This window comes from Leuciscus leuciscus (genome assembly GCF_965113295.1).
Source record: "Leuciscus leuciscus genome assembly, chromosome: 11".
NCBI classification, from domain to species: domain Eukaryota; kingdom Metazoa; phylum Chordata; class Actinopteri; order Cypriniformes; family Leuciscidae; genus Leuciscus; species Leuciscus leuciscus.
In genome coordinates this window covers 30,340,784-30,360,944 of record NC_138735.1, presented here as the reverse complement: position 1 = coordinate 30,360,944, position 20,161 = coordinate 30,340,784, and the positions used below count along the sequence as shown (strand labels likewise).

General features: G+C 39.1%; 1 protein-coding gene across 1 annotated transcript in view; it reads left to right on the top strand.

Annotated features, from left to right (window-relative positions):
- Positions 1 to 6,077: 6,077 nt before the first annotated feature.
- The window catches only part of mybpc2b (myosin binding protein Cb), a 29,976-nt gene continuing 15,892 nt past the window's right edge, over positions 6,078 to 20,161 (top strand). Inside the window, exons 1-7 of the mRNA XM_082183446.1 lie at positions 6,078 to 6,111; positions 15,301 to 15,315; positions 16,858 to 16,872; positions 17,571 to 17,630; positions 17,728 to 17,876; positions 19,239 to 19,356; positions 19,463 to 19,511. Of these exons, the coding sequence (XP_082039572.1) occupies positions 6,093 to 6,111; positions 15,301 to 15,315; positions 16,858 to 16,872; positions 17,571 to 17,630; positions 17,728 to 17,876; positions 19,239 to 19,356; positions 19,463 to 19,511 (425 nt within the window). The 5' untranslated portion in view covers positions 6,078 to 6,092. The remainder of the gene's footprint in view (positions 6,112 to 15,300; positions 15,316 to 16,857; positions 16,873 to 17,570; positions 17,631 to 17,727; positions 17,877 to 19,238; positions 19,357 to 19,462; positions 19,512 to 20,161) is intronic.

The following is a 20,161-nucleotide window of genomic DNA, read 5'->3' as shown; positions in this document are numbered from 1 at the left end:
CAGAAAGGTTCAAACAACAATCACCAGTGACGAGATTCACCCGTTGTAAAATGCAAAAGACTTCATTCGGACTTCGGAGTGGCTATACAGAAAAAAAGAGACTGCAACTGGCCCATGCAAAAACAAGGATACATATCGGAAGGGCATTAAATGTAGTCACGCAATGCTGATGTTGCTAACATTAACAATTTGAGAACAATGTATAATTTGCATGGTTTGACGTGATATGATAAGCGACCGTTAGATTTAATCAGCGCGATTTACTGCAATGCTTTTTTCCCCTTTAGTTGGTCAGAACAAAAGTGGATGTTACTTACTTGTTCAGATTACATTTTCCGGTGAAAATTCGTATATTGGTCATACTTTCAAAAAGTAGAATCTGTGATTGCGAATGACAGTCTCCACACCGGCGGCGACTGACAGCCGCACATTCTCCTCAAAACACTGGATTCATCCGCACTGTGCCGCAACCCACGTAAAGTTGATAATTCAGCGAATAACTGCAATTGCAGATTTCGAACAGAGATGGCGACAAAGAGGAAAAACTGCAGACTGCAGCTTTAAAGATCAGTTCATTAGGACCTAAACCAAGTATCTTCATCCCTAAATCCAAGATTCACATGTTGCAGTGAAGTTGTCTGACTCCAGCGGTGACTCCACAGACAAACGTTGAGGTTATAATGTTTAGGAACAGTGTTAAAAATAAATTTTAACCCCTCTAAGTTCATCAGCCTTAGGAAAAACTTTTTCCAGGTTATAAAAAACAGGGACAACAACTCTTCCTCTTCTCTAAAGCAGCCCAACATGGACTCACCCCCTTTGTTGCTTGTTCCCGGAGTCAGGGTTTATGTAAATTTTAAGGTTTGTGATGTCACCAATCCGGGAAGAAGCTCTTTGTAGTCCCTATACCAGCCGTTTGTTGTAGTCCTTAAAAAGCGATTTCTCTAAAAGTAAATATCTCCCTTTGCGTTGAACTTTGAGTGTTGAAACTTTGCAGATGTTGTTTATGCTCAAACAGCAACATTACACACTAACTAAAGTTAGAAAAGTGAAATCATAATCAAGGACCCCGCTATTCAAAGAACAAAGGTAACAGAGAAAATGATCATTGCTCTTGACTAAATAACTTTTGTTGCTTTAATAAGGATTAATACATATTTAATTTATAATTTATGCAGTGCAGACTGTTTGATAGCTTTATTCAATTTGATAGCTTTATTCGACCCTCAGGTCGTTTCAAACCTGATGAATTTCTTCAATATTTTGAAGAATATCAGTAACCAATCACTTGATGTACCCCATTGACTTCAATAGTATTTATTTTCCTACTATGGAAGTCAATAGCTATCAACTGTTTGATTACTGTGACATTCAGATTACTGTTCAGCAGAAGAAAGAAACTCATACAGGTTTGAAACAACTTGAGGGTGAGTAAATGATGACAGAATATTTTATCCTTTATCCTTTAAGTGTTTTAAATGCGATTAATTCTGATTAATCACAGAAAAATGTGTGATTAATCTAGTAATTTTTTTAATCGAATATATATATATGTGTGTATGTATATATGTATATGTGTATATATGTATGTATATGTGTAACGGATGACAGAACAGGATGTAAATGCAATAACGCTCTTTATTGGAAAACACACAATGGTCAGGATACAGAGCGCAGATGGTCGCCAACACAGCGGGACAGGCGGGCGGACACAAACGCTGATGGGATGGTGATGCAGGGACCTCGGTGGGCAACAGGTGCTGGTGCTGTAGTCCTGTGATGATCCCTCGTGACGGTGCTCTGGTGCAGTGAATGATTCCTCGTGGTGGTGCTCGGTAATCCAGTGCAAAGTGCAGGTAATCCAGCGATGACATGGCGTGCATGAAATACAGGTTTAATCTTTGACACATGAAAGGCGGGATGAATTCTCCTGTACGCAGGAGGAAGTTTGAGTCGGACTGCCACCGGACTAATGATCTTGGTGACAGGAAACGGGCCGATGAATTTGGGAGCAAGTTTATTAGAAACGGAGCGGAGAGGAATGTTCTTGGTTGAAAGCCACACTTTTTGACCAACGACGTATACGGGAGGCTTCGACCGGTGGCGATCGGCCTTAGCCTTGGTGCGCGCCCCCACTTGGAGAAGAGTCTCACGGGCTCTAGTCCAAGTGTGGCGACACCTCTGGACTCCAGACAAACTGGTGGCTGGTAACCTAAACTACATTCAAACGGAGTAAGGCCCGTGGATGACACTGGTAACGAATTGTGGGCGTACTCCACCATAGAAAGTTGTTGGCTCCAGGAGGAAGGATTCTTGGAAACCAAACATCGCAACACTCTCTCCAACTCTTGGTTGGCTCTCTCCGTTTGACCATTGCTTTGGGGATGGAACCCCGAAGAGAGACTGACAGTCGCCCCCAGTAACTTACAAAATTCTTGCCAAAATTTGGACACAAATTGGGGTCCCCTGTCGGAAACCACGTCCATCGGGAGGCCATGTAAGCGAAAGACGTGATCTACGACAGTTACCGCTGTCTCCTTGGCTGAGGGTAATTTGGGCAAGGGAATAAAATGAGCCGCCTTCGAGAACCGGTCCACGACAGTCAAAACGACCGTCTTCCCCTGGGAGGGCGGGAGGGCGATAATGAAATCTAGCGCAATGTGGGACCAGGGTCTCGAAGGGACAGACAGCGGTTGGAGTAACCCATCCGGGGGTCGATTGGAAGTCTTACCAGTGGCACAAACCGAGCAAGCCAAAACAAAACTGCGGATGTCGCGAGCCATTAATGGCCACCAGAATCGTTGCTTCACCAAAAAACTGGTGCGATTTACTCCTGGATGACACGCTATGCTGGAACAATGACCCCACTGAATGACGTCGGACCGACACCCCTCTGGCACAAACAAACGATTCGGTGGGCAATCGGGCGGAGGCGTTACCCCTTCTAAGGCCTTCATGACCCTCGATTCGACCTCCCATCTGAGAGTGGAGACCACTAATGTCTCAGGTAAAATACACTCGGGAGTAGACGGGCGTTCAGATTGGTCAAAAATACGAGATAAGGAATCGGGTTTGATGTTCTTGGAACCCGGGCGGTACGAAAGAGAAAAGTCAAAACGTCCGAAAAAAAGTGCCCACCGAGCCTGCCTAGAGTTGAGTCTTTTGGCGGTTCTGATATATTCTAGGTTCTTATGATCGGTCCATCCGATAAAAGGTACCCCTGACCCTTCTAACCAGTGACGCCACTCCTCCAGCGCTAACTTGACTGCCAACAATTCTCTGTTACCAATGTCATAGTTACGCTCGGCAGGTGATAAACGATGAGACAAAAACGCGCAAGGATGCATCTTGTCGTCTGTGGAAGAACGTTGGGAAAGAACCGTTCCTACCCCCACCTCTGACGCGTCGACCTCCACCACGAACTGACGTGATGGATCAGGGGCAACGAGGATGGGAGCCGAAACAAAGCGACTCTTGAGTTTGGCGAATACAGCCTCCGCTGTATCGGACCACCTGAACGTCGTTCTGGGGGAGGTCAAGGCAGTCAGAGGTGCGGCTAGTTGGCTGAAATTGCGAATAAAACGCCGATAGAAATTGGCGAACCCCAGAAACCTCTGTAGGGCCTTACGGGAATCTGGACTTGGCCAATCAATCACAGCCTTAACCTTGTCAGGATCCATACGCACTCCCTCAGATGAGATGATGTACCCTAGAAAAGGAACAGACTGTGCATGAAAAACGCATTTCTCCGCCTTGACAAAAAGCCCATTCTCTAGCAACCTCTGAAGCACTCGTCTGACGTGCGGAACGTGTTCCTGGAGAGAAGATGAAAAAAATCTATATGTCATCCAGGTAGACATATATGAACTGGTCAACCATATCTCTCAGCACGTCATTGACGAGTGCCTGGAAGACCGCTGGGGAGTTGGACAGCCCGAACGGCATGACCAAATATTCAAAGTGCCCCCTGGGGGTATTGAACGCGGTCTTCCATTCATCACCCTTCCTTATGCGAACCAAATGATAAGCGTTACGTAAATCCAATTTTGTGAAGATGGATGCTCCCTGTAACCGCTCGAAGGCTGAAGACATCAACGGCAAAGGATAAGTATTCTTTACCGTGATGTTATTCAACCCTCGGTAATCAATGCACGGTCGCAGAGATCCATCCTTCTTCCCCACAAAAAAGAACCCCGCCCCCGCTGGAGATGAGGAAGGTCTAATGAATTTGGATGCTAGAGAATCAGAAATATATTTCTCCATAGCCTCCCTCTCTGGAACAGAAAGTGAATATAACTTGCCTTTAAGTCTATGGCACAGTCATAGGGACGATGTGGAGGAAGAGAAGCAGCACGAGACTTACTGAACACTTCTCTCAGGTCCTGGTACTCCCCGGGCACGTTAGACAAATTCACCGCCTCCTCCTGGAATACAGACACAGGTACAGACGAACACGCAGACACTAGACATGACTCATGACACGTATTACTCCACATGGAAACAGAGTTGTGACCCCAATCGATTCTGGGATTGTGTTGTGTAAGCCAGGGATGACCGAGTACAACATGTGCAATAAGTCCATTTAGACTGCGAGGAAGGTCCAGCATATAAATCTCCCTCTGGACACGGTCAGCCAACCCATGCAGGAATCTATCCCACTGCGCCTCCTCGTTCCATCGGCACTCTGCGGCCAGGGTGCGGAACCGGATGGAATATTCCGACACCGAGCCGTTACCTTGGCGGAGATCGGCGAGTAGTCTGGCCGCCTCCCTACCCGCCACCGCACAATCGAAGACCCTTCTCATCTCCTCAGAGAGTGCCTGGAACGAGGCGCAGCATGGGTCCTTATTCTCCCACACCGCCGTTCCCCAGAGAGCTGCTTTGCCGGACAGCAACGTCAGTACAAATGCCACCTTGGTCTGTTCTTGACTGAACGTCAGTGGCTGTAATGAAAAGTGCATAGAACATCGGGTCAAAAATGCTCTGCAAAACTCCGGTTCACCTGCATATCCCTCTGGTGTTGGTAGTCTCGGTTCGCGCAGATGGTCGCCAACACAGCGGGACAGGCGGGCGGACACAAACGCTGATGGGATGGTGACGCAGGGACCTCGGTGGGCAACAGGTGCTGGTGCTGTAGTCCTGTGATGATCCCTCGTGACGGTGCTCTGGTGCAGTGAATGATTCCTCGTGGTGGTGCTCGGTAATCCAGTGCAGACTGCAGGTAATCCAGCGATGACACGACACGGGAACTCAAAACAACACGGGGAACACAGGAACAGGCTCGGGAAACACACCGGGAAACCACAACGATCTGACAACATGAGACACCAGTTACTGAACATAAAAGGGACAAACAATTGGATCCAGCTGGCGCTACTGATCACTGATGATCAGTGACCACGCCCACAGACACACACACACACACACACACACACACACACACAACAGCACGTCAGACGAGAGAGAGACAGTGAATTCATAAACCGTGACAATATATATATATATATATATATATATATACACACACTCACACACACACACACACACATATATATATATATATATAAATTATATGTACAATATATTAATATATTTTACATTATATTATATTAATATTAAATTTAAATAATATTTTATACTCCACAAAAATCACCAAAAAAAAAAAAAAAAAAAAGAAGCTGCAGATTCTGTCAGACAGGTGGATGCACATAGAGAAATGTTGTGGTGTGCTTGTAAGAAATGGTGTTGAAAGAGAAGTAATCTGTTTAGCTGGTGTAAAACTCTCTGTAAAATAACAACACCTTAACACGTCTGTCAGCAAACACTCGTGTGTCCCGTCCCTCATCTCTGTCTCTCTCTCCATCCCTCCAAACTTTGTTCCTGGACTTGGAGAATCCAAGTGGGGTTTCAAGTGTCAGTCCTTCTCTCTTCTCTCCCCCTGGTTTCTCCCTCCTTCCCACTCCCTCCTTGCTTGGTGGGTAATTTGAGTTCCCTGAACGCTTTGAATAACAGAGGGACTGTGAAATAAAAAGCAAAAAAAAGTGACACAAGCTTGTCAGTCGAAGGAAGACAAGCAAGACGCAGCCTCAACCATGCCTGAGCCCACAGAAGGTACATCTCTCCTTTCCCTTCATTCTTATTCAATCTCTTTTCTGGCGGTTTAGTACTTATGCTTCTTCTGCTGTTTAATTAGTAGTAGTATTAGTAACTAGTATGTTTAGTAACCGTATTGCTAGTGACAATAACAGAAATACTTTACAAAACTTGACCACAAGAAATTGCGCAAATTGATACAAAAATATTTACTGACATGTTTTGCGTGTATTTGTGCTCATATTATAGTTTATTTATCAGCTGATATTATCAGATAATAAGAATCAAACTTTTTTCAACAAAACTGGCATTAGCTGATTTAGAACTGTTAGATTGATACATCATTTTTATTTTTATTTTTTTGATACATGCCAGATATATTGTAATCTGGCATGTATTGTGCTGTTCTTTCCCTAATTGTCATTGCTTCTAATAATTTTTCACAATATTTCCATGCACTTTCTTTAGTTTGGAAGCTTTAAATGTCTCTAAACGTGCATGTGCACCGCAAATTAATAGTATAAGCAATGCTCGAGGATAAAAACTGTGTGGGGGGAGGAGGAAAGATCGTTCATGAATGAGGAAGGGCTCAGTGTGAAGAGAGAGGGTGGAGCAGATGTGTCAGGGCAGAGAGAGAAAGTTGCACAGATGCTAAAATTAAAACCTTCCAGACCCGGAGCTGGAACACACCCACTTCCACACACACACACTTCCACACACACACACACACACACACACACACACACACACACACACACACACACACACACACACACACACACACACACACACACACACACACACACACACACACACACACACACACACACACACACACACACACACACACACACACACACACACACACACACACACACACACACACACTGATTATTAGAGTTACACTTTACAAGAAAATACTCTTTCAGTCTTTCTACTTCAAAAATTAACATTTAATTCAATGTGCTACTGGCTGTTTCTGAGTGCAAATTCTTTTCACAACAATATTTTTTCAGTGTAATGGATGAAGTGAACAAAACTTGACCACTAGATCACATTTTTAATGATCATGCATGTTTTTTTTATTATTAAGCCTATGCATGATGTCATAACTTTCATCTGCATTCTGTAAACAGACAGACATATATAGATAGATAGATAGATAGATAGATAGATAGATAGATAGATAGATAGATAGATAGATAGATAGATAGATAGATAGATAGATAGATAGACAGACAGACAGACAGACAGACAGATACAGTAGGTAGATCGATAGATAGATAGATAGATAGATAGATAGATAGATAGATAGATAGACAGACAGACAGACAGACAGACAGACAGATACAGTAGATAGATAGATAGATAGATAGATAGATAGATAGATAGATAGATAGATAGATAGATAGATATAGATAGATAGATAGATAGATAGATAGATAGACAGACAGACAGACAGACAGATACAGTAGATAGATAGATAGACAGACAGACAGATAGATAGATAGATAGATGATAGACTATCTGTCTGTAGTCTAAACTATCCATTAACAGTTCACTAAATCTGAGGCGCCGCACATAAAACCATAAGCTCTGTCAGACTGACAGTGATTTGCAAGTATACAGTCGTGAAATATTTTTCTTCCTCCTGTCATACTAGTTTATCTTTTTAAACCATCCTGCTTTATCGAGCCTGTAAGACGAGAAGCCGCTGATGGTGTGTGAACGGCACAGAGATGAACACGTCCGCTGGTTCCACAGTGACCAACGGATCACAAATGATTCATTCCTCAAGCCTAATAATGTCTTCAGTAACTTTAATAGGTTCATTTACACTCATAAAATATTTAGGCCTAAAATTCTGATTTATACGGCTAGCTGTGAGACAAGCTATAGTCAATTAGTTAAAATGTATGAGAGTGAAACAAACTGGATTTATTGATAAATATATAAACCAGCTTATTATGTATTTAACATATTTAGTTTATTAGTAATATTCCAGAAACCTGTCCTCTTTCATTTATGTGTGACTGACAAATATGCATCGCAATAAGTTAATTAGTTTGTTTGTGTTAAAACTGTGATACAAATGAATGGAAATATTAATTATATGCATAAATATGCAATTCAAATCTTAAACACTAAATGATTTTGAGAAATTGGACAAAGGCAACCCCTAATTTAAGATGAGCAGAATCCGAAACCTCGAGCCACATTGGTGGAGACACATATTATCTGTGCTTTCATTTGGAGTAAGTGTATAAATCCCTGCTGGGATCCAATTAACAGTTCACATACTAATAAAAGAGTGACCCTCGAGACCTTCACTAAATCCATGCCCACGGCCACATGACAGACAGTATCATATGCCACAAAACCTAAACTGAATTTGATGAACCTTTTCAGTATCTAGGATTGTTGGCCTCTCTGACAGTCCAGAGTATAAGATATAAATATCCCATGATGACCTCTGCCTTTTCTGCTTTCACCTCACCATCCGGTCTATAAATCACAACTTTATTACTCATGAATTGAGTAACAAACGGAGCAAAAACAAGAGAAGTCAACGGTTATTATAATGTGATTATGTGGCAGACAAAACAGCAATGATGAACGTCACGTGATCAGATCAATCCCTCGGGCCGTTTCATTGCGATTTCTCATTGTAAACTCTGTTACCTCGCTCCTCCTTTTCAACGAATGCATCCTGACAGCAGTAAATCTGATCAGCAGCCCGTCAGAAGTGTTGATTTACACACCGACACACACTTATAAGGGTTCTTCCAGATGCTGTCGTCCGTTATGGTAATGCCACAGAACCCCGGGGGAGAGACAAGCTCTAAAAATACCGTCTGATAATCGCCACTTCAGTTTCAGAGACTTTATAGTGTGAAAGAACACACTGAGAGCACATTTAACAGTGTTTGCCATCATCAAATGCATAGTTATAGCTGACTCTTCTATTTAAAGGTGCAATGAATAACTTGTTTTAAAACACTTGCATGAAATGAAGACTATCCTAATGATGTAATTTAAAGCTAATTTGTTTTAAATGGAGCCAACTCAACATATGGAGATCGTATGTCATGTTAACTCACTCAACCCCCTGTTATTGCTCATGGAGTAAATGAATCATGGCTCACAGCAGAAAAGCAAGCGTTTGCTTTTGTGCAATGCTATGCTACTATTCAAAAGTTCAGGGTTGATATGATTTTTTTAAATATTTTTTTATAAAGAAGTCTATTCTGGTCGTCAAGGCTGCATTTATTTGATCAAAGATACAGTAAAGACAGTAATATTGTGAAATTTTCTGTATGAATTTTTTTTCAATGTAATTTATTCCTGTGATCAAAGCTGAATTTTCATTATAATATGCTGATTTGATGCTCATTTCTGATTATTATAAATGTTGAAAACAGTTCATATTTTTGTGGAAACCGTGATAAAAATGTTCAGGATTCTTTGATGAAAGTTCAAAAGAATTGAAATAAATCTTTGGTAACATTATAAAATGTATTTACTGTCACTATTAATCAATTGAATGTGTCCTAGCTAAATAGAAGTATTAATTTCTTTAAAAAATAATAATCTTTGAACGGCAGGATTGCCATAACAATCAGCAAAAAACAAAAAAACTAATAATTACAGTGCAGATGTAAAAAATAATATCTATTATATATATATATATAATTTAATGTGGTTCCAAAGTCTGAGAGCACTAGTGAAAATGCTTATATTTTTCACTGTAATTTAATACCAAACACTGACATTATACACAATATACACATTAAACACATTTTCAACGTCCTGGGTTGCTAATTTTAAAATGAGCAAATAATTGCCCAAAATGCAAATAAAAACATGTACTTGACACTTGCTAGAAACATAAGAACAGATTTAACCCAGCTAACAAAAATATGTTACACTAACATATTAAGTTATGAAAACATTATTTCTGAATATTCTCTGAAAGTTCAAAAAGTCCAGTTTTTTTTTTTTGGTTATACGAAAACATTGGAACATTCCGTTTTATCCTTTCGCAAACATCATGGGAACGTTACTTTTGAATGTTCTCGGAACGTTAGATTCATAACATAAGATGAATGTCCAAATAAAACATTTCAGAAAGAAAAAAAAAGATTATAAATAACGTTTTTGTGCTCTTATTTGACCGAACATTCTATCAACGTTACTGGAAGGACTTTTGTTCATAACGTTGACAGAACCTTGCCAGAAAGTTCTGAGAATGTTCCCTGTTTGCTTGGAATCTGTTACTTGATAGAAGATAACCATAGCGATGCCCTCATCCTCAGAAAACATGATCAGAACTATGCAAGGTAAAAGTAAACAGTTTGACCCTGTTAGAGGTTGCAACTTGATAAATGCATTTAAATATGAATTTGAAAAGTCCAGAAGTGAAATCAGCCGTGAACCAGCACACTTATTACATTCCCATGGAGTGACCCGGGATCGAGTGCTTTGCTCAGGGCACAATGCTGACAGATTGTGTGTGTGTCAGACGCCACATCAGCCGTCTACATGCACAAATATAGACCGCAGCCTCGGCAACATTTCATTATTTGCCACCCAGATTTGCTGATTTGGTAACGTGCGACCAGACGCTTTTATAACATAGTGATAGATGGAGCTTTAGCAACAGCCATGTGTGGAATTGTGCTAAGACAAGAGCTTACCGTCCTAATGTGCTAAATCCACCAGTAGTACACTGCGTTGAGTATCACCTCAATCCCTCTGAACACACACACACACACACACACACACACACACACACACACACACACACACACACACACACACACACAGGTCAACCATAAAGACTTGTTTCTTACTAGTGAGGTGTTTATACCAGAGACTGCAAAAAAAGATACTTAAACCATACGCACTTCTCTATGGACTTATTTACTTATATTTGTAATGGCTAATGGACCAGAAGGTGATACAGAATTATGTAAATCAGTGCTTGAATAAATTGTGGCAAATACTGAAAAAAGTGTTATATGATATTACAATTAATGGTGTAGTGTGTAATTTGTGTGTCGCTCATCCACTACCTGAAAGATATTTTTTGACTTTTATTAAATATATTATTTTTTTATATTAATGTTATCAATGTTGAACACAACAAATTCAAGCAGCATACATTTAAATAAATAAATAAATAACAAGGCCAATGCTTATGAATACCAAAATATATAAAAGCAGATTATAACATAAATTAAACTTAAGGCAGGGTTAATCAATTACAAGTAATATAGAGAGTTTTAAAGAAATTCATTTTTTTTTTTTTTTTACCTGTTTTAAGGATTGAAACAAAATTTCCAAATTTTAAATGCCTCAAAATGTGGAGCAACTTTAACAAATTTTACATTATGCGACTGTGTTTCCGCATGCTGTGTTTCTGCAAATGCTGCCGTTATTGGTGCAGAAATCACACTATACAGGGTCAGTGAACCGATCAGTTCTTCTGGGACAAAATTTGTTTCTGATTGCGCTGTGTTATTATTTCTGTTAAATGACATGAGATGTTATGAACTTAACGGTGTTCCAGTAGAGGTTTGTGAGTGCTTATAACTTTACTGTTTTAACTTGTGCGTGTGTGTGTGTGTGTGTGTGTGTGTGTGTGTGTGTGTGTGTGTGTGTGTGTGTGTGTGTGTGTGTGTGTGTGTGTGTGTGTGTGTGTGTGTGGTTTGAAATGTGATACAGTGCTTTAAAAAAGAGGCTGCATGGGGAAGACAGACAAATGACATCATTGGGGTTCATATTTTATCAAGAACCTAAAAGAGTAACAACAACATCCTTCAAAAGGAAGCTGATCCATACTTTCTAAAAGATTGTGGGCCTTTAAAAAATATAATTGAGCTGGAATCGCCTAGTTTATTTACAATCAATTAAATCAAAAGTGGAAACATAAAAACATCCAGCCTGACACATCCGCTTATACATATCCGCTTATGCTGCATATCTGTGGTTATGGGTCATTATACTTGGAGGTCAGTCATTTTTGTCTGACCATAAGAGCCTGACCGTAAGATGTTTTTGCTATTTGATACCGGTGTGGTCGCTCGTTGGATTCCTGGCCTGACATAAGAGAGGTTAGGAGTTATCATGGCCTTTTCACCAGTGCCATGGCAACATCTTGCCCTCCTGAGAATGAGGCGGGTGGATGTTAGGCATGCTGCTATTTCAGACCACATGATCACAGAGAGTTTCTCATCATCAGAGTGGAAACTTCTTGAAGTTGCATCAACACCTTAATTGCCAAAACAATAAATTAGCACTCAACCGATATGGGTTTTTCCAACCGCAGATGCTGATGATAACTAGGAAATATTTTTATAGGATTTTTATAGCACATTTCTTGTTTAAAGAAATTCAACAGTTTTCTTGTTACTTGAAAATTCCCTTTTTTAACCCTCTGGTGCTGGTCAAAAAAGTTTTTTTGTGTGAATTTTTTACTTTAACGGAATGGTTCGAAACTTGGTAAAGGTTTTGGCACTTGATGTGATCACACACACACACACACACACACACACAAACAATATGGACATGATTTGAAAAGGTTCCTGAAAAAAATAGTGACCCTTGTATTGTTCGTGGTAAAAAATGAGCGCATTGAAAATGAATGGGAGATGAACTTCATCTAGTGGAAACTTTTGGTACTGCGGCCCAAACTAAGGGTGTACTCACACTAGGCACGGTTGCCATGAACCGGGCCCGAGTACGATTGTCCCCCCTCCCCACTCCCCCTCTGGCCTGCACTCACATAGGGTTTCAGCATTCGTGCCGGAGCACGCTTACTTCATTATGGTGCGACGGTTTCGGGATAAACAGGAAGAGCGGCGCTCTCACTGAACAAAATGGAGTCCAGCACGGTTAGCGCTCACACTGCATGCGAACCGCGCCCGAGTCCAAGGCCCTGTCCCAAATGGCGCACTTCATGCGGACTTTCGGTCTCGTGGACTTGAATTGCGCGTGCTCGCTGAGTCTACGAGTCCGTAGGCCGTCCCATTCAGCATTTTACCGCTCTGAAGTGTGCTCAGCAGCGCCCCCTTTGTACCCTTGAAGCGGTCTTCCACGAAGCCCGCATAGATGCAGGCTCCACGCACTTTAACTACCCAGGAATCCTTGCGAAAGGCCAATCAGACAACAGATGGGAGGAGATTTCACTCACGGATAATTGTTGACATGGCTGTGAAGAAAATATTACTGTTTTTATGACCTAAATGTACATTTTACCAGTTGTTACCTACAGTTTATACAAACATTATGGTCATCGACCAGTGGTTGATGTCTCAAACATAATAATAGCGTGTTTAATAATACGATCGCATTATGATTCATTAAATAAATAGAACCGAATGGCAGGGCTTTACTGAGTCATATGTAAACATAGTATGAATATTGAAACCTGTAAATTGAAAAAAATATGTTTAAATTATGTTTTAAAATTGTAATCTTAGTTCAAATGGAACATTATGTATTATTATGTACAACTGTATACATCATTTAAATAAGCATGATTTATCTATTGTCTAATGCCCAGGTGATATGCATAATATCAAAATATAGAACTGTAAAATTAGGCTGTGTAGTGGACATGCAGATAAGACGTCGGAGCGCAAAAATGTGATTTCTCCTGTCCACCAACAACCAGACCGTTATTTCCGGCATGCCGATCGAGTCTGTCCCAAAAATACCTCTCAATGCGCCCTCGTGGACTCGCGCCAAGGGCCCTATAGGTCTGCACTACATGACGTCACCAAAGTGTGGACTCTGAGGAAGACCACAAGTCCGGAGTGTGCCATTTGGGACAGGGCCTTGAACCGTGCTCTAGCCCACCTCTTCCAAGCGGGCCAGGGCCGGCTAATCGAGCCGCGCCCGGGCACGGTTCGGAGCACTCACACTAGTCAAACGAACCGCGCTTTGGAGGTCAAACGCACTCGGGCACGGTTCAAACTGGCTAGTGTGAGTACACCCTCAGAGATATCAACCTCAAAACTTGTTTAGATTAATGGCTTTGATTTTCTCACAGTTTTAGAGTAAAACATGTTTTGGATAATACATTTTTCATATAAAAAAAATTAAATAGTGCATTTTTGTGCATTTTTCATAATAATAAACGTAAACTTCTATAACTTTTTGAGTTTTACTTTTTAGCCTACATTTTTTTCACTTCAGCGATAATCGGTCAAATGTCTTCTTTGAAAATAGATCAAACTGAAGTCTGAGTTGATCCAAAGCATTCAAGATTTACCACAGTTTACTGTAAGTTGGAAATTAAATTTTCATGTCTATGCTAAAAAAAGTGGTTAACAGGTAATAAGTGGATCATAACTATTCCAAAAATAGAACTTAGTATCATAAAATCCCCTAAAAATACAAAATATTACATTAAAAAGAATTATCGAATTAAAAAGTACATTCATTTCATTAAAATAAAAAATATTTTTTTGACCACCTCATGAAGAGCACCAGAGTGTTAAACAAACTGCATGTGCATTAAACCTGAACCTAAGAATCGAACCCATGTTTATACAGCAAAGCGCATCATGTTCAATCAAATTTACAGCTCCAACACTATAACAAGTGCATTTTTGTCCCCTGCAAAGCATATCAGTCTCAGTCAAAGATCTTATTAAGCGCATGTAAAAATATACAGAAGAAGGTCAGTTTATTCCACCTATATTCTTCTGGTGTCGTATTTTTAGTATTGTGGAGCTTCCATGTGGCCGACTGCCTGAGGATTCCTGAAACATATCAGCTTACTACTCAGATGTCTGGAATATATTTATCATCAGGAGTCAGGACAGATGATGTCAGAATGGTTACTAGTAGTAACTTAAGTGGTGGTCCTCAGTCATGATTCACTTACGCATTTAGTCATCAGGTCCGCAGTTTGAAAAACATTTTATTGAATGAATGTATTGCAGAAATATATTTAAAAACATGTCTTTTGTCGGGTAATTGAAACATTAATATTACGAAAGTTCATGTTTAATTCAATGTGTTACTTGCCATTTCTTTGTAATTATTTTTAACATTTACTAGCAATTTCTGAGTTAAAATAGTTTCAAAATAAATACATTTTTCAATGTATTATTATTCACTGTTCTAATTGTAAATAGTTGGCTGTAATCTATATGTATAATTTTAACTCTAGCGTTTTCTCCTTTTTTCCCACAGAGGTAAGCCCAGAGGGTAAGTGACATCATTAGCTTGCATTGTTTCCAAGTTACAAGTCATTTAACTATTTAAAATATATATAAAGTTATGCATAGGTACACTTGACTGAATGTGTTCCTCACAAATATGTAACCACATATTTAGGATTTAGCAGGACCTAATGTATAGTCTAATAATTTAAGAATTAACCATTAAAAAACATGCCAGTCAACCATTAATCTAAATATTGGGGCACTGGTTTGTGCATATGAGTGAGAAGAACGAGAGCGCACAGAATTCACTGAGCTTTAGTGGTGGAAGTTTTGATTCTTTCCAGAGACTCGTTCATTTTCAGTTCGTTCACCAAAATGATTCGTTCAGATTCGTTCACTGATCCGTTCACTGACAATTTCTTCATATTACATTTAAATACTACAGCAGGTGGCGAAAAACACGTCTTAACACACGTATTAACTTGTTACAAAAAACAAACAAACTGATTTGGCTTTGTTAAAATGTGTGCCTTAGTTATTTACTAAATTAATAAAATAAGTCAAAATAAGTGGTTCAGATGACCAAAAGCAAGGTTTTCTTGCATAATTAACATTTTAATTGTTTGGTCAGACATACACATTCATAAATCTGGGATTATATTAAACGGTAAGTTATGTTCTGTATGTTAAATATGAATAGCCTATATAAACAATCGTATGTGCACCTAACTAAACCTATAACTGCGCTTTGAATGAGATTGAATCACATGCTAAATGACCGATCTACCCAGTATTTTCATTTCAATTCGTTCACGAACGAGATCTCTCTCTCGTTCAGACTCAAAACAAAGCGATCATCTCGGTCAGTGATGGACGTATTCGTTCAGTAGATCCAACCAATGCCCCTTCACAGCCCGAACTGAAATGCGTTCACGAACGTAACATCAACTTGCATTTCTATATTGACGAAAATAGTTTAAATATGTATATTTCTAATTTGATTACATTTTGAACCCGATTTCCAGATCAATACATCAAATGTCACTTTGTTACAATATTTTTCAACGTTGACGTTACCTTAGTCACGAGGTCACATGGTCGAAAGTCGCAAAAATCTGTTGTGGAGAAACGAGATTTAATTAATAAAGCGTTAATTTTGACTTGATAAAAGAACGTCTCAGTTTTCAAATTGCGTTAATGTTATTACGAAATTCAAACAATAAATGTCGCTTTGACGCAAATGTGGCTGAACAAATTATAATCGCCTCTTTAGTTCAAAACGGCAGCGTGGAGCGCGAGTGAACCAATCTTCCTCAATACTATTTTAGCACGAAATAAACGTGAATGAACATCAGAAGGTATGTTGAAATATAAAGTAATATACTTACTAAAATGTATCATGCCTCATGTAATTACGCAATCAGTGTTTCAACAGCGGAATAAATCAGCTTGCAAATAACGTGTCACGTGACGTTACATTTACCTCAGGAAAGTCCATAGCTAGATAGCTAGAAATGAATTACAAATTAATAATATTTTTTACTTAACCACGTCTAATGTCACTCTTTCTCATTTCTTTCCACAGAGCTAAAATCTGAGGGTAAGTGACATCATTAGCTTGCATTATTTCCAAATGACAAGAGTATTTAACCATTAAAAAATATACAGCGGTGCACACAGTAGATTTCTTTAGTTTAATGGTGTTCTTTCATCTGCAGAAGCTTCAGGAGATGATGGTAATAAATCTGAATGGTTATAAAAATCCCTTAGCAACTTCCTTCTATATTGTCCTTATAAACCACTTACTAATTATAAGGAGTCACTTAGAACTTATTTTAGAGTTCTAAGCCGGTGTGCATGACATGACTCTATATAATTTGCAACAATTCCAATTATATTTACATTGAGGTGTGTGTAAATATAATTGGCTTGCCCTAATATGGAAATACATTTTAATTAAAATGAATGACTGCAAAAAATAAAGTGAGATGAGGAAAGAATTGTTGACTCTTACCTTGTGCATGAAGCTCATCCAGAATTAATTTATTTCAGTGATACTATCATTAATGTAATCCGTTGTTCATTTTAAACAACCGTATGTATTATTGTTTTATGCTTGAAATTAATATATGTTTTAAATATTTGCAAGGAATATTTAAAATGGAAACAGAGCGTGCTTCTTGACAGCATTTTCACCATGGCTTGTTATTTACAGGATCCCTATCTGTGAATATCCGAGTCTTGTCTGCATGTGTGTGTGTATCTTTGTATTTGTATTTACTCATTCCATGCTTGCAGGACGAACCGAGCTGACAGGACTTTTCGTGGAGAAGCCAGAAAGTGTGGTAGCCATCACAGGTATAAAAACCCAGACACACACACATTATTAAAGCACCATAACAAAACAACCATCAATGGGAATTACAGGATGTTGATATTGATGTTTTGTACACAGGTAAAGATGTATCATTTGTGGTTAAGGTTGACTCCACCAACCTCACGCGTAAACCCACCATGAAGTGGTTAAAGGGGAAGTGGATGGACCTCGGCAGCAAAGCAGGAAAACACATCCAGATAAAAGAGACCTATGACAGAAACACTAAGGTTAGAGGTCATTGTGCTGTCATATATAATACCATATAATGTAAAAAAATATGCACCATGACAGGATTTCTAAATTCAGTTGCAAATGCCAGTTGCATAAACATCACCAAGACACACCAAGCCGACAGTCGGCCAATATCTAGCAGTCGATGAGCATCTTTGGGCTAGTTTTCCGCACGTCAGATTTAGGAAACCCTCTGTCAGCTTTAGCCCGGCCAATTGAGCTTGATGAACCGGCGTCGGCCCATCAAGATTGTCTGTTCAGCTTTGTAAACCGGCACAGGAGAAGAAAAACGAAAGTGACAAAGCAAGCAGACGACTAAGACAACAGGGCTCACAAAGAACGCACTTATACATTTTCCTACATCTTCATCTTTACAGAGCATTCCAATACACAAATATTTTCATAACGACATGGCCGTATGAAGCCTAATTAAAAGGATAGTTCATCCAAAAATAAATTCTGTCATCATTCACTCACCCTCATGTTGTTTCAAGCCTGTATACATTTCTTTGTTCTGCTGTACACAAAGGAGATATTTGGAAGAATGTTTGTAACCGAGCAGATCTCATCCCCCATTGACTACCATGGTATTTTTTTTTTCTCCTACTAGAATTTTAATTTTTGCGTGAACTATCCCTTTTATATAAGTGAAGACAAATTGATCAGCATGATTCATATTCAAAATGGTAAGTGAACGCTACTTTGTTTACGATTTGTATATTCGCATTCCTAATTCACGTTCACGTTTTTGAATGAAGAATACAGACTACTATCATCTGCTGTTGTGGACGTTATTATCTTTCACAAAGGCTCAGCATGTACATGCTAGTTGACCGTCGGCTTTAGTGGCGTGTTCAAGCACAACTTCTTTGTCCAGATGCAGCCGTCGTGAGCCGATTCCACCATCGGTTTCCTTTGTCAATTGTTTTTTTTACATCAGTTTAAGAACTAGTCTGACCTAATAACAATTAGTTAGGGCAAATCTGTCTTACTTTTCAGATTCAAATTAAACCAATCTACTCTTTTATGTTACTGACTTAAAAGTTATGACTAGTCTTAGATGACATCTGGCCAGAGGTTTCATAAATATGCTGTGTTGGATCCAAGTAGAGCATTTGTTTATTGTTCAAAGTCAAAACTGTATTGTTAAAGTTATTAATTTTATGATTAGAAACCTTCAAAACTCTTTAAATAATTTTAATAGTGCTATACATTGAATGTTTTTTTTTTTTTGGTCCACACATAGATTGTCTTTACACTAAGTTGATCAAATAAAATGACTTTGTGACATGTATTTTATTGAACATCATCCTTAAATGTGGCACATTTCATTCGCTCGCTCGCTCGTTCTCTCCCAGATCTACACATACGAGATGAAGATCGTCAAGGTGGTCCCAGGAGACGCAGGTGGATACAGGTGTGAAGTGTCTGCCAAAGACAAATGTGACAGCTGCACCTTTGAGATCACTGTGGAGGGTTAGTGTGTCTTTCACACACAACAAAAATAACACTTACACGCTTTATCTCTTAGTATGAATCTGTAAATGACTGTTCTATATTTATCATTCCTCCTTTTCTGTAGCTGCTGAACAAGAGGAGCAAGCAGATATTTTGTCTGCCTTCAAAAGAGCGTAAGTCTGAGTAGACAGACAGACAGAAGTGACAGAATATATTTCTCACAATCTATGACTGAACAGTTACAGGACTAAATTCAATAATTGAATCAACTATTAAAAAACACATATGAGACCCTGGAGCACAAAACCAGTCACATGGGTAAATTTTTTGAAATTGAGATTTATACATCATCTGAAAGCTGAATAAATAAGCTTACCATTGATGTATGGTTTGTTAGGACAATATTTGAAAATCTGGAATCTGAGGGTGCAAAACAATTTAAAGTTTAAAGCCTTTAAAGTTGTTCATTTATGTTCATGATTGTGCTGCATTCACTCACAAAAATAAATGTTTTATATATTTACGGTAGGAAATTTACAAAATATCTTCATGGAACATGACCTTTACTTAATATCCTAATGATTTTTGTCATAAAATAAAATCGATAATTTTGACCCTTACAATGTATTGTTGGCTATTGCCACAAATATACCCGTGCGACATGTGACTGGTTTTGTGATCCAGGGTCACATATTGGTCAACTGTTAATCTAAATCTAATTTAAATCTAAATATTGGGGTGTATATATGATAACATTGACTTAGGAAAATTGTTGTTTTCCCTCAATGCGAGGAAAATAAATGAACGCACACAAATATGAGCA